Raw genomic sequence first — 14,960 nt, forward strand, 5'->3', positions numbered from 1 at the left:
CATTTAAGTAAAATAATATAGTGAACTAGGTTATAACCCTCGCCTTGCGCGAGATGAGATTATTAATTTAGTTATTTTTTAGATAAAATACATTAGATTTGTTTAATTTGGATATCAATTTGTTTTTAGGTTGTTTTTTTATTTTATTTTTAATCTACTAAAATATAATTATCATTCTAAATCCATATTTATTTTGTTTTGTTTGGTTAAGGCTTCTCGAGTTTTATGTTTTCGGTGAGAGTCTCTTGTAGAGTCTTCTTGACAATGTGAGAGTCTAGTAAAAACCGATATCGTTTGTATATCGAAACCTTTCACAATGATAGCTCTTTCTTTGCTAAGTAAAAACTGATATAGAGTGGATGAAGACTGCCTTGACAGTAGATTACGATATGACATTAGCTCTTTCTCAACTTCGCTACTTATCAACTTATTTCTTATGAAATTCTCAGGTTGTTCCCCAAACAATGAAGAGGAGAAATCCGTTGGATATATGAGAACAAAGCAGAGTCCCTTATAGGAGCCATAAAGAACTATTGAGTCTCGCTTGCTTCAGAGTTGTTCTTCTGTTTTCATTAGTCTCTCGCAACAGTTTCTTAATCCCGTCAAATTTAGATTTTTGAGTTGAATGAGTTCACGCAACCCCCCTTGTTTTGAGTATTAGCAATGACATAGTTTGATTCTTTTTTCTTGACAGTAGACAAAAAACTTAGTTGCGACAAATAACTTCTATGCGCCAATGTATTGGCTTTGCATCAACTTCTCATATTAGCAGTGCCATTGTTTGACTATTCACTATAGAAAGTAGTTGAAGCAGGTGTCTCTGCTATGCTTTTCACTTTCAACTTTGTTTTTTTCTAGACAGTTGACAAACTACTTCTATGCGCCAATGATAGATTTATCAATATTTCTTTGCATCAACTTCTCCTATTAGCAATGACTTTACATCAACTAAATCGTTATGAACATTTATGGTTCTCAAAACTTGGTTGGTACAGCCACAATTAGCTTTACATCACGTCCATTGGTATGAGCTAAATCATAAAACGTGGGTGTGTTTAGTATAAACAAAATAGGAAACTTTTACTCGACATTTTCTGAGAAGCTCTATTAAACCGACACGTTCGTATTTTCAAAGTAATGTGAGGTTGTCACATGTACTGATGTTAAGAGTTTTCAAGGCTCCTAAGACAAATGATGTAGTATAAAAGATTGTCGAACCAGTTCTGAGGGATATCAAAGCACCGAGAATGCAAGTACTCACTTAATCTAAGTGCAACCGATAATTTAAGAGGTTTCTAAACTAATGATTAATGATAAATGAAATGACTTTCTTTACTAAGGGAAAAGAGAACTCATAGGCATAGGGATTAGACCTTGGGTGATCAAGTTTCGAACTAAGGATGGCAAACGATCAATCAAACTATCAACCTTAAGCTTAGACACAATCTTAAACAATAATCATGTAGAGAAATAGACAAGAAATCAACAAGAACGCAAGATGAAAGCAATCAAAATCTCAATCAAAAGAAGTTTTACTAGTTGTTCTCCAGAAAAGAGATTCTCCTCTTTGGTGGCTACAAAAGGTACTTAAAACATAGGCTTTGAAAAGTAAAAACGTGCATAATGAAATGACCAAAAGACCCTTGAGTAAACTGAATTCGAGCAAACAATAGGCGTGCAGCGACCTCCAGTAGTCGCTCCAGGCTTCGGGAGCGACCTGGAGGGGTCGCTGCGAGACGTAGCTCCGGGCCCGTTTTCGTGTCTCCGAGCGATGAAAACGCGAGCGACTTCTCCGCGTCGCTCTGGTAAGGTCGCTTCAGGCTTTGGGAGCGACCTCAGTGGGTCGCTCTGAGAGGTCGCTCCGGCTCCATTGTGTTGTCGTCACGCGATAGAAATGCGAGCGACCTCGGGGTGTCACTCTGTCCAAGTCGCCCTGGGCTTCGGGAGCGACCTGGAGTGGTCGCTCTGATAGGTCGCTCTGGGTCAGTTTTCGGCTTCCACCGGGATGAAATGGCGAGCGACTTCTCCGCATCGCTCTGGTAAGGTCGCTCTGATAAGGCAGGTCAGAGCAACTTTCTGGTGTCGCTCCGGGAAGTCGCTCCCAACGCTCTGCTCGTCCAATGATCATCTTTACACCTCTTTCGAGCTCCAAACACACCCAAATGTCTCCGAGAACTCCATGTGGTATTCCAATACCTGATAAAGACTTATGTATGCAGAATGCAACCTAAACATGGCTAAATCCTAGTCTATATGATCAAAATGCACATGGGTGAATGGATAAAACAATGGAAATATGCAAGATATCATGTACAAGATAGTGTGAAAGCATTAGTTGACAATGTTTTTCTTTTAATATATAGGGGATAAGGTAATGTTATGATTAAAAAGAATTCTAAGATGGATTTTTGGTTTATGTGTATTACTGTTTAGAGAGAGAAATAAATATTTGGCAAAAATATGTAAAAAAATATAATTTTTTTAATAAAAAACAAAATGATAATGAAAAAAATAAGAAGAGGCTGAAGAAGATGCATTTGTTATTACTAAATATCATAAGTTATATTATCATATAGAAACTTTAGAGCATCATTATCCCAGAAATCCCAAATGGGTTTCTTAATTTTTTTTTTTTTTTTTTTTTACTTTTTCGAATTTAAAAAAAAAAAAATTAAAAACGAACCAATCGCGGGCCGCCACGTGTCAGTGGGGCCCGCGAACAGTGTAAGAAACCCTTAAGGACTGATTACTATTTGGTAGTTTTGGTAACCGGTTTCTTAAAAAAAAGTGGGTCCTACGCGGGACCCACACGCTAAGAACTCCTCTAGTATCCTTGGATAAAGATGCTCTTACTACTGATTTTTAAACTATTTGAAGTTAAAAATTATATTTTTAATGTTTCAAAATATATGACATTATATACATAATATATATTTTCATACAATATTTATATCCGCGAATTCGCGGGCAACCACCTAGTTTATGTTTAAGTGGACTTTGTATATTAAAGCCAATCGCATATACGGGTTCGGTTTGGTTAATTTGGGTTATTTGAGACTAAGAAAATTTTAACCAAAATCAACCCATATTAGTTTGGTTTGGTTTGGTTCTGTTTGTGTTCGGTTTTGTTTTAGTTCGGTTTGTGTTTGGTTTGGTTTAATTGGTTTTGTTTGTATTTTTCCATTCAGTCGAGTTGATTTTTTAATATGTTCTAGTGGAGTTACAAAAATATAATTTATAAAAACATAAACAAATAATTATTTGACACTAAACGTCACAATAAATATGTAGAAGATGTAATCTAATAATTTTATATTATTATCTTAAAATATAATATAAATAGCGTAAATAACTTTTCCATTTTGATGTTAATGTATGAGATTCCTATTCCTTTATTTTAGCTTTAGTTGTGTTATTCTATTCATTAAGTAAAATATGTAAAATTATGTTTAATTGTTTAGGCTAAATGGTTAAATATATTAGATCTTAATATTATTAGTATATTTAATTAAACTAATTAAAAAATACTTCGATTTTTCGGTTTGGTTCGATGTAAAACCAAACCAAACCCAACCATTTGGGTTGATAAAAACTTGAACCAAATGGTTTAGACATATACTTTGGTTTGATTTATATCGGTTTGGTTTGGTTTGGTTCGGTTCGGTTTTTTTGCCCACCTCTAACACAAACTCATTAATCGAAAGCAAAAGATCTTAGTCAGTCCAAAGCTAAGCCAATCTACCTAATCTAACTTGGTATAAGATAAGATCATTCTTCTATGTTATTTATTAAAAAAATCAACAAAACTGACCTCTTTTTTGAAAAAAATTGATTATTTTATGGTTATTAATCAGTATTATTAAAACTGAAATACATTTTCTACTGTTTGAAAACATTGATAGCAGTATAAATGAGAATTGTTTGGAAATATGGATAGCAATATAAAAAAAATAAGTATAATATCTTTTTAGTAATTTTATTAGTATAACTACAGTAATTGTCTTTCCGTACTCACTCAGTTTAACAATTTTATTAATTATATTAACTTAACAATATATCCCATCATTGATTATATTACCATAATAATAATAATAGTACATATTTTTATTTATTAGTTAATCGACATTAACGTTGTGGCAATTATAAAATTAAAAATGTAAAATAACTGGGTTTTGGATATGGTTAAACATTCTGTTTAGTTTGTTTTACTAAAACTTTTTTTTTAATTTTAATTTCTATTGGTGGGAAATTACGTAGCCAAAAACATAATTTAAAAACATGTTTTTGTGAATAAAATGATAAGTTAAATCAAAATAATAAAATGTACTATATTTATTGTCACTTAATTTTCACTCTATATAATTATTTTACTAAATAAAAAAATTTATATTTCACTTTATTTAGTCAAACGCATAGAAATAATCTTTTTATTAGTTTTTAAAATCAGTTGGGCATGAAAATTGGTTATTCATTTAGGTATATATTGTTCTTTTCGGTATTTTTTTTGTTTTGAAATTATACCCCGTTTGAATATTATAAATTTATGTGTGGGTTTTGAGTTGAGTCATTCTGGATCTCGATAAGTTCGGTTCTGATGTATATGAACCTAAAAATATCCAAATAACAAATGTATCTGAAACGGATTCGGATATTTGTACCAAAAACAACCATATTACCCAATTCGGTCTAGGTCTTTTGAATACAATTAATTATATTACGACTCATCTAAAATATATAACATTAATTATGAAAAACAAATATCAATATATAAAAATGTAAGAACTAATATCCGCGGGTGCGTGTATCAATCTCTAGTAGTTTGTTATGGTTGAAACTTCGACACACGTTTTTATTAATTATTTTTACTTTATTTCGGATATTTGTTTGAGTTTGGATCAAATTTTTGATCTCATTCAGATGATAGCTTTTAAATATACTTCAAAATAAACATGAAAATGTATATTTAAATTACTTATATAGTTTCAAGGATCTTTGGATCTGATTCTTTTACAGATTATTACTAAGATTTTAAAAAAATTTAGGATATGTGTTCGAACCTAATTGAATTCAGATAATACTCAAAACCTAAAATACAACTGTACAAGATCCATTGGTATAACTTTACAACCCGACCGGTTTTAAGTTTTTGTGGTGGTTCGGATTCCAAAGGTTCTTTGCCCTACATTAAACCATTTTCACCACCATCGTTTAGTGCTGCTATCTTAACTTGTATGACTATCACATTTATTAATTTACTGAAGAAAATTAAAGTGAGCATCCTTTGTTTTGGGTCAAAGTGAGCATCTTTTCCCACTTTGCATGCAATGTGTATTGTTTAGAGGTTGAAGAAGAAAGGATTTTGGGAGAAAATCAAATTCTTGGGTCTCTCTCTCTCTCTTTTTTATAAAGAAAAGTCCGTCACTTTCACTCTTTTCTTCACTCAGATTCTCCCTCCTCTCTTCACCTCCAAAAACCCTTGTCTCCGATTAACTGGGTCAAACTCCTCCGTCGATCCTTAGGTATTTTGCCTTTACCCATCTCTCTCTCTCTTTCAGTGTTTCTGGGTTTAGGGTTTCAAATGTAGCTTCTTTCTCTCGGTGTGAAAGTTTGGAGATTTCGTTGTTTTCTGCTTTCGATTTCGTGAAAAACAGAACATAAAGGTTGCTCCTTTAACTCTGTGGTTTCAAATGTGGGTTTTCTTCCGGTTCGAGAGTTGCGAGATTTCGCCTTTATCTTGTCTCTTCTGCTCTCGATTTTGTTGAAAACGAGCAGAAAGGTTGTTCCTTTTCACAGTTTTTTTTTTCGATTCTTCAAAAAAAAAATGGGTTTCTATTTAGAGATTTGTGGGTTTTAGTGGTGCTTGATAATGTCTTCGTATCTCTGTTTGGTTGATCTGCTAACTTGCATCACTGTTGTCTGGATTCACTTTTTTTTTTTTTAGGGTTTTGTCATGGAAGAAGCGTCTTCCTCAGATATTCTAGAAGCAGAGATTGTTGGAATCTCTTTTGCTCTTGCTACTCACCGTCAGATCGTAAGTTAACAAGCGCTTTCTTCTCTGGACTACATACATTTTTTGTTTGGAGTTGCATGTATGGCTTTGTTAGAATATTCATATGATTAGTTCCACAGACGAAGTGAGGAAGACGAGTAGCCAAAACCCCTTTCTATGTTTTTGGTTAAGTTCGCACCAAGTTTTGAAGTGATAAGTGAGCTCAGCTCTGTTGTATAGTCGCTTCAGCTATAGTGCTATATGTTTGTTCTGTGATATATCCTCTGCTACTCTTGTATTACTCACTGGTCTATCTTTCTTTCTTGCAGCGTCTAGCATCCATTAGTGACGCTGGGATCAACCATGCTAGCCAACTCTCTAACGCATTCTTGGGGTTACCTCTGGAGTTTGGTAAATGTGAAGCTTGCGGTGCCACTGAGCCTGATAAATGTGAAGGTAAACTAGCTATGTTTTCTTGCTATCTTTTTCTTACATTGGTTGTTATAATATTGATGTTCGTTTCTTCATTTTTTAGGTCATTTTGGGTATATTCATCTGCCTGTGCCAATATACCATCCCGCTCATGTTAGTGAGTTGAAACAGATGCTGAGCCTTCTCTGCTTGAAGTGTCTCAAGATAAAGAAGATTAAGGTTAGTACCTCATTGATGTTTTTTTTTTTTTACAAATTATCTTATTGGTGATTCACACATGATAGTTTTTTCAAACGATCTCGACTAATTGTGTTCACCTTTCTGATTACAGAGCACAAGTTCTGGGCTTGCGGAGCGTTTGCTAGGCGTCTGTTGTGAGGTGAGTAATGCCAAACACATTCTGATTGTTTCATGTCACCTTTCTATAGTTGGTTGTCTAAGTTTTTCTTCATTTAGTTACATGTTGCTAATTCATATCTAGAATAGTTATCATGCGTTTGTTGATTTATTCAAACACTTCCAATATTAATTAATGCTTTCTGAAAGTAGTGATTATTGGTATTTCCATGGAACATTAACTGCTTATGTATGTTTATGGATGATGTTTTTGCTGAACTTCTTGGATTTTTAACTAACTGAGTTACTCTTTTAGGAAGCTTCGAACATCACAATTAAAGATAAATCATCAGATGGTGCCTCATATCTACAACTGAAGCTCCCATCTAGAACAAGACTGCAGGAAGGCTTCTGGAATTTCCTGGAAAGATATGGTTACCGCTATGGAAGCGACCATACGAGGCCCCTGCTAGCAAGAGAGGTTGGTTCTTACTTTCTTCTCCATGCTTTTGTTTCTTATGCGTTACCTTAAAATACTTTGTTTTGTATTTATATAACATGTGCAGAACCTTTTGCTAGGATTTTTCTATAAATTCAAGTTCTTTCGGTATAATTTAGGCTTCCTATCAAATGAGTTAAACATTGTTGGATACAAGCATGCTAAGCTAAATATCTATACTTTTGAATTCCTGTGCGAATGTTTGAGCAGAAGAAGCAATTAGTATACATTTTCAATGGCTGTTGTATGTGATCTTATAGTTTCCTGGATCTTCTAGGGTTTTAATGTCACAGGCATTCTTACGTTCTGGAAACTAATGACTACCTTCTGTCCTTGTCAGGTAAAGGAAATTTTAAGACGGATTCCTGAAGAAACAAGAAAGAAGCTCACAGCAAAGGGACATATTCCCCAAGAAGGATACATACTAGAATACCTTCCAGTCCCTCCTAACTGTCTGTCAGTGCCAGAAGTTTCTGATGGTTCCAACTCCATGTCGGTGGTAAGACCCTTGAAACTAAAATTCTTTCTTGAGTTCATTGATTGCTTTGGCTTGTTTACAAACTAACCCTGCATGTATGCCATTCTTGTTTTCAGGACCCGTCTAGAATTGAGTTAAAGGACGTTCTCAGGAAAGTGGTAGCGATAAGCAACTCTAGGTCTGGCGAGACGAACTTTGAGTCGCATAGAGCTGAAGCCAATGAAATGTTTAGAGTGGTGGATACCTATCTTCAGGTGAGGGGTACTGCGAAGCCAACAAGAAACATTGACATGAGATTCGGGGTGTCCAAGATCTCGGACAGTTCTTCCTCAAAAGCTTGGACAGAAAAGATGAGAACACTTTTCATTCGAAAAGGTTCAGGCTTCTCTTCTCGCAGCGTCATCACTGGAGATGCCTTCAGGAATGTGAACGAGGTGGGGATCCCTATGGAAATTGCACATCGGATCACATTTGAGGAGAGAGTTAGTGTCCACAACATTGGATATCTACAAGAGCTAGTGGACAACAAGATGTGCTTGAGCTATACCCAAGGCTCTACAACCTATTCTCTGAGGGACGGTTCCAAGGGGCACACAGTCCTTAAACCCGGGCAGATTGTGCATCGCAGGGTCATGGATGGGGATGTTGTGTTTATCAACCGTCCTCCCACAACACATAAGCATTCTCTGCAAGCACTTCGGGTGTATGTTCATGAAGACAACACGGTGAAGATCAATCCCCTGATGTGTGGCCCTCTCAGTGCTGATTTTGATGGTGATTGTGTCCATCTGTTCTACCCCCAGTCTCTCACAGCTAAGGCAGAGGTACTGGAGCTCTTTTCAGTGGATAAGCAACTTCGCAGCTCACATACCGGGCAGCTGATTCTGCAGCTGGGTTTGGATTCTTTGCTGTCTCTGAGGGTTATGATGGAGCAGGTGTTTTTGGACAAAGCATCTGCCCAACAGTTAGCTATGTATGGCTCTCGGTCTCTCCCATCACCAGCTGTAGTGAAGTCCAGTAAATCTGGCCCGGCTTGGACATTTTTCCAGATACTGCAGCTTGCCTTTCCTGAACGTCTTAGTTGCAGAGGTGACGGGTTCATAGTTGGTGGAAGTGATTTGCTGTCCTTTGATTTTGGGGTTGATGCGCTGGCGTCTATAATCAATGGAATTGTAACCGCAATCATGGTGGAGAAGGGTCCAAAGGAAGCATTGGCATTCTTTGATTCACTGCAGCCGCTACTGATGGAACATCTAGATCCTCAGGGATTTAGTTTAAGTCTGGAAGACTTGTCCATGTCTAGGGAAGACATGGGAGTTATTCACAATCTCATCGTTCGGGAGATTTCTCCTATGGTGTCTAGGTTGAGGTTATCGTATGAGGACGAACTCCAACTAGAGAACAGCATCCAGAAAGTGAAGGAAGTGGCTGCTAATTTCATGCTGAAGTCGTATTCGATGAGGAACTTGATTGACATCAAGAGCAACTCAGCAATCAACAAGCTGGTGCAGCAGATTGGCTTCCTGGGTCTTCAGCTTTCAGACAAGAAGAAGTTGTACACGAAGACTCTGGTGGAAGACATGGCTCAGTTTTATAAGAAAAAGTATGTCAGTACTTCTTCCTCTGGAGATTTTGGAATTGTGAAGGGCTGCTTTTTTCACGGACTTGATCCTTATGAAGAGATGGCTCATTCAGTTGCGGCAAGGGAGGTAATTGTCCGCTCTTCAAGGGGATTAGCTGAGCCTGGTACACTCTTCAAGAATCTGATGGCTGTTCTGCGAGACATAGTCATCACCAACGATGGCTCTGTTAGAAATACATGCAGTAACTCCATCGTGCAGTTTAAGTATGAACTGAGTTCTGACAATGAGAATCAAGGTTTATTTGAAGCGGGAGACCCTGTTGGAGTATTGGCAGCTACCGCCATGTCAAATCCCGCCTATAAAGCTGTGCTTGATTCTTCCCCAAATAGCAATTCTTCCTGGGAGCTAATGAAGGTAAGGTGTTCTTGGTGCTGTCTTCTCAATAAAGCTTTGTTCTTCTGTATTGTTGTATGCTTATACTGCTTTCTGTTTTTGTTCTTTTCCCAGGAAGTTCTACTCTGCAAAGTCAACTTCCAAAACACTACCAATGATCGGCGTGTGATTCTTTATCTGAATGAATGCCGCTGTGGGAAAAAGTACTGCCAAGAGAATTCTGCTTACACAGTTAGGAACAAGCTGAAGAAAGTTAGTCTGAAAGATACTGCAGTGGAGTTTCTAGTCGAGTAAGTATTGGTCTTGGTAAATTATGTTGTTCGTTTTAGTATTTATTTTTTGCTTTTACTTATCCTCTTTGCGTTCGCCTATGTCTTTACTTGCATGCAGATACAGAAAGCAACAAGCGATTTCAGAAATTTTTGGAATGGATATATGCCTACATGGCCATATTCATCTTAACAAGGTTTGAATTCTAATCTCTGTACAGTTAAATCTATCTGGAAGACTCTACCTGCCATTGAAATACTTTATTCCTAATTAAAATTCTTGCTTGTAATTGGTGTTTTGGTTTACTAGACATTGTTGGAAGGGTGGAACATCAGCATGCAGGACATACTTCAAAGGTGCGAGGATGCAATCAACTCACTAGTCCAAAAGAAGAAGAAGAAAGCTGAGGACTTTAAGAAAATGAATTTGTCTGTCAGGTATGTCCATGATATGCTTTTCCTATGAACATCGCCTCTGGTTGAATTATTGATGTTGGTTTCTCGCTTACTAGTTCTTTCTGTCCATCATCTTTGTTCTTTGTCTTATTATGTATACTTGTCTAGCTTCTTAAACTTTGTGGTCTGGTTATGTTTAATTTCTTCTCGAATGAACAGTGAATGCTGCTCTTTCCGAGGTCCAGGCTCGAGCAAAGATTCTGATATGCCGTGCTTGATGTTTTCCTCCTACAATGCCACTGATCCTGATCTGGAAAGAACTCTGGATGTTCTCTGCAATACAATATACCCAGTTCTGCTCGAAACAGTGATCAAAGGTACTTGTAGAATGCTATCATTATAACTGTCAATCACTTTGATTTATCGAACAGGGTAGAGTCTTTCTTTTGAAATCTTTCTAGTAAGATTCATTGCCTGACGGATAAAAGATTTAAAATCATTTTCCTCAACTAGTCTGAATGAGTTGCCTTACACGTTGTAGTTGTGCTATCAAGCTTATGTACAGTAGACTAATGTTTTTTTATAATACTTCTGTCTCTAGGCGATCCACGGATTGCCTCAGCAAATATAATCTGGAATAGTCCAGAAACGACTACCTGGATCCGGAGTCGTCATGCATCCCGCCGAGGAGAATGGGTATTGGATGTCACCGTTGAGAAAGCTGATGTCAAGCAAAGTGGTGATGCATGGAGGGTTGTGATTGACTCATGTCTTTCAGTTCTTCATCTAATAGACACAAAACGGTCAATCCCATATTCCATAAAGCAAGTTCAAGAGCTGCTTGGTTTGTCCTGCGCCTTTGAGCAAGCTGTTCAGGTACTCAATTACTTTACTTCTGATCCGTGCACTTAAAGCATGATACTTTGTCATATTTAACGTATGGTATCATATGTGCTCATTGTTTTGCAGCGTCTCTCAGCTTCAGTGAGAAAGGTCTCCAAAGGAGTTCTGAAAGAACATATCATTCTCGTGGCAAACAACATGACCTGTTCAGGGGATATGCTAGGTTTCAATTCTGGAGGTTACAAGGCTTTGACTCGGTCCTTGAACATCAAGGCCCCATTCACAGAAGCAACTCTTATTGTTAGTATGCTTTAATGTCTAATTACAAATTATTTTCTATACTGGCCATCCATACTAACATTAGTTACTTCTTATGCTCTTAGGCGCCAAGGAAGTGTTTCGAGAAAGCGGCTGAGAAATGTCATAAAGATTCTCTATCAACAGTCGTTGGGTCTTGTTCTTGGGGAAAACGCGTGGATGTTGGTACAGGTTCGCAGTTTGAGCTTCTATGGAACAAAAAAGAGGTAAGACATTCTCACCAGAAATTGAGTTTTGTCTTGTATTTTTTCTTTCGCTGCAATCTGATGTTCTTTATTTGTCAACCTATCTGCAGACTGGTCTGGAGAATGATGATGAAACTGATGTATTCAGCTTTCTCCAGATGGTAAGATCCACCAAAACTGGAGATGCATACGTTTCTTCCCCTGGTTTTGATGTCACAGAGGAAGAAATGGCGGAATGGGCTGAGTCTCCTGAGCGAGACTCTGCTCTTGGAGAGCCCAAGTTTGATGACAGTGCTGAGTTTCAAAATCTACTTGATGAAGGCAAGGCATCAGAATCCAAGTGGGACAACGGTTCTCTTTGGGAGAATGGTTGCAGTAGTGGCTCAGAATGGGGAGTCTCGAAAAACGCAGGTGGTGAGGAGAACACGCAGTCTGGTTGGGGAAAGGCTGCAAACGTTGAGAATGAAGATGCTTCGTCTGGTTGGAACAGTAAAAAAGATGCTCAAGAAGCTACCAATACAGATTCATGGGGCGCTTGGGGATCAAAGACCAAAGATGATGCTGAAAATGCAACACCGAACTGGGGAACAAAACCAGCTCAAAATGATTCTGTTGTCATAGAAAACGGTGAGCCTTCTTCTGACGTTTGGGGACCCAAAGCTGTTTCAGACAAACCTTGGGGTAAAAAGAACTCTGAAACTGAGCCAGCTCCTGCTGCATGGGGTAAAAAGAACTCTGAAAGTGAATCAGCTGCTGCTGCTTGGGGCTCCAGTGACAAAAAGAACACGGGAACTGAATCAGACGCTGCTGGTTGGGGCTCTGCTTACAAAAAGAACCCGGAAACTGAATTAAATGCCGCTGCTTGGGGTTCTGGGGCCAAAATGAACAAAGAAACGGAACCAGCTCCTGCTGCATGGGGTTCCTGGGGCAAAAAGAGCTCAGAAACTGTATCAGGTGGTGCGGACTGGGGTATTAGGGGCAAACGGGTTTCTGAAACTGAATCAGGTGCTGGTGGTTGGGCTTCCCGGAACCGGAGCCTGGAAAATCAGTCAGGTGGTGCTACATGGGGTTCTAGGGATAAATCTAAATTTGAAACTGAATCAGGTGGTGCTGCATGGGGTTCTCAGGCCAAAAATAACTCTGAGACTGAGCCAGGCTCAGGTGCTGCTGCTTGGGGTACTTGGGACAAGAAGAAGCCAGAAACTGAAACAGGTGGTGGTGGTGCTGCTTGGGGTTCTCAGGCTAAAAACAATTCTGAGACTGAGTCAGGCTCAAGTGCTGCTGCTTGGGGTACTTGGGACAAGAAGAAATCAGAAACCGAATTAGTTGATGGTGCTTGGGGTTCTCAGGCTAAAAAGAACTCTGAAACTGAGTCAGGCGCAGGTGCTTCTACTTGGGGTGCTTGGGACAAGAAGAAACCAGAAACTGAAACAGGTGGTGGTGGTGCTGCTTGGGGTTCTCAGGCCAAAAATAATTCTGAAACTGAGTCAGGCTCAGGTGGTGCTGCTTGGGGTAAGAAGAAATCAGAAACTGATTCAGGTGGTGGTGCTGCTTGGGGTTCTCAGGCCAAAAAGAACTCTGAAAGTCAATTAGGTGCTGCTAATTGGGGTTCTAAGAACACAAACAATTCGGAAAATGGATCAGATTCTGCTGCTTGGGGTAAAAAGAAGAATTCAGAAGCTGAACCAACTTCTGTTGCTTGGGGTTCTTGGGGACAGCCAAGTCCCCCTGCTTCAGACAAGGATGCCCAAGAAGATGATGGAAACCCGTGGGTATCATTGAAGGCGACCAATAGCGGAGAGAAGGAAGGGAATGAGACAAGTCAGTGGGGAGTTCCAAACAAGAGATATCCATCTGCTGGCTCACAGTCACAGGGTGGTGGTGGCGGCGCAGACTGGAAGAGGAACCGTCCTCCTAGGACCCCTGGATCTGAGAGTATTCTGGGTCCAATGTTCACAGCAACAAGACAGCGCGTAGACATGTTCACCTCTGAGGAGCAAGAGCTTCTCTCAGATGTCGATCCAGTCATGAGAAGACTCAGGAAAATAATGCATCAGTCCGGGTATGCCTTTCCAGCTCTATGTGTCATTTACGCAGTTACAGATTCCATATATATATATATATACATCTTTGTAAAACTGTGTTGTTTCGATGAAGGTACACTGATGGAGAACCAATCTCGGATGAAGACAAGACATATGTACTGGAGCAGATTTTGAATTACCATCCAGACAAAGATGCTAAGCTTGGTCCCGGTCTTGATTTCATCACGGTAAAAATAGCTTTCACCTTTATAGCATCTCTTCTAAAAGCTTACTTAGCCTTATAGGTCTGATGTGAAAAAATTCTTGTAGGTTGATAAGCACACGACGTTCACAGAGTCCAGGTGCTTCTTTGTTGTCTCCACTGATGGGACGAAACAAGATTTTTCATACCGGAAGTGCATCAACAACTATCTGGTGGAGAAGCACCCAAACCTAGCTGAAGAGTTCATCGCAAAGTACTTCAGAAAGAGGGACAATGAAAACAGAGACAAGAACAGCCAAGAAGCCACACCACCTGGGGAACAGGAGTCTCAGACTCAGCCTATTGATAATGGAAGCCAAGACTCTCAGCCTCAGCCTATTGGTAATGAAGGTGGCGACACTCAGCCTCAGTCTCAAGCTGAAGACACTCAGCCTCAGTCTCAAATTGAAGACATTCAGCCTATTGGTAATGGAGGTGAGGACTCTCAGACAGAGCCTCAGGCTTAGGTTTTAGCCTCAGGTCTTTTGGTAGGAAAGGTAAAAAAGACTATCTATCAGACTTCAACATCACCCACTCTTTTGTTTTGAGATGTACATAAAGAGTGGAGAGGATTGCACGTTTTTTATCCACTAGGAAACTCTGATGCGAACTGCAAAACAATGTGTAAACGCAGTTCTCTAGTTGCGCATCTCTTTTGTCTGAAAATAAGTCTTTAGGTTTCGGTCGGTAATCTCTAGTGATGATTACCTTGACATCTGACTATTTATTGAAGTTAAAACAATGCATTAGTTATAGCCATCTCTCTATCTCCTTTCTCTGATTTGATGTTATTAGTCCTCATGTGACTTTTAAATTGCTTACAAACCCAATCAATCCTTAGCCATAATTAAACCGAAATACAACATCTAAATGGGTCACTAAAAGGCCCAATTACGAAGCTTGAAAGCCCATTAACAAGTTTTATAAAATGAAAAAAAATATCTCTCTGTTTC

At 38.7% G+C, this 14,960-nt stretch overlaps 1 protein-coding gene across 3 annotated transcripts; it reads left to right on the forward strand.

The window, feature by feature from the left end:
- The first annotated feature begins 5,237 nt into the window (after positions 1–5,237).
- LOC106334735 (DNA-directed RNA polymerase V subunit 1) lies at positions 5,238–14,766 on the forward strand. Of its 3 annotated transcripts, none has more exons than XM_013773073.1 (19): positions 5,238–5,519; positions 5,942–6,031; positions 6,319–6,445; positions 6,525–6,640; positions 6,753–6,800; positions 7,074–7,238; positions 7,597–7,755; positions 7,851–9,731; positions 9,825–10,000; positions 10,101–10,176; positions 10,290–10,417; positions 10,595–10,752; positions 10,977–11,251; positions 11,345–11,518; positions 11,602–11,742; positions 11,832–13,218; positions 13,264–13,783; positions 13,879–13,993; positions 14,076–14,766. In XM_013773073.1, the coding sequence occupies exons 2-19, from the start codon at positions 5,951–5,953 to the stop codon at positions 14,472–14,474; spliced, it is 6,126 nt and encodes a 2,041-aa protein (XP_013628527.1). In that variant the 5' UTR covers positions 5,238–5,519; positions 5,942–5,950; the 3' UTR covers positions 14,475–14,766. The 3 variants fall into 3 exon arrangements, with proteins under 3 accessions (XP_013628527.1, XP_013628528.1, XP_013628526.1); XM_013773074.1 differs by having other exon boundaries at positions 11,832–12,897; positions 13,279–13,783; XM_013773072.1 differs by having other exon boundaries at positions 11,832–13,783.
- The last annotated feature ends 194 nt before the right edge of the window (positions 14,767–14,960 follow it).

Source organism: Brassica oleracea, chromosome C3 (genome assembly GCF_000695525.1).
Source record: "Brassica oleracea var. oleracea cultivar TO1000 chromosome C3, BOL, whole genome shotgun sequence".
Classification (NCBI taxonomy): domain Eukaryota; kingdom Viridiplantae; phylum Streptophyta; class Magnoliopsida; order Brassicales; family Brassicaceae; genus Brassica; species Brassica oleracea.

Bases quoted from the DNA above. Each gene is read 5' to 3' on its own strand.
- LOC106334735 (XM_013773072.1), top strand. From the start codon at position 5,951: ATGGAAGAAGCGTCTTCCTCAGATATTCTAGAAGCAGAGATTGTTGGA. The intron at 9,732-9,824 runs GTAAGGTGTTCT...TTCTTTTCCCAG, and splicing joins CTTCCTGGGAGCTAATGAAG to GAAGTTCTACTCTGCAAAGT. The intron at 13,994-14,075 runs GTAAAAATAGCT...AAATTCTTGTAG, and splicing joins CCGGTCTTGATTTCATCACG to GTTGATAAGCACACGACGTT.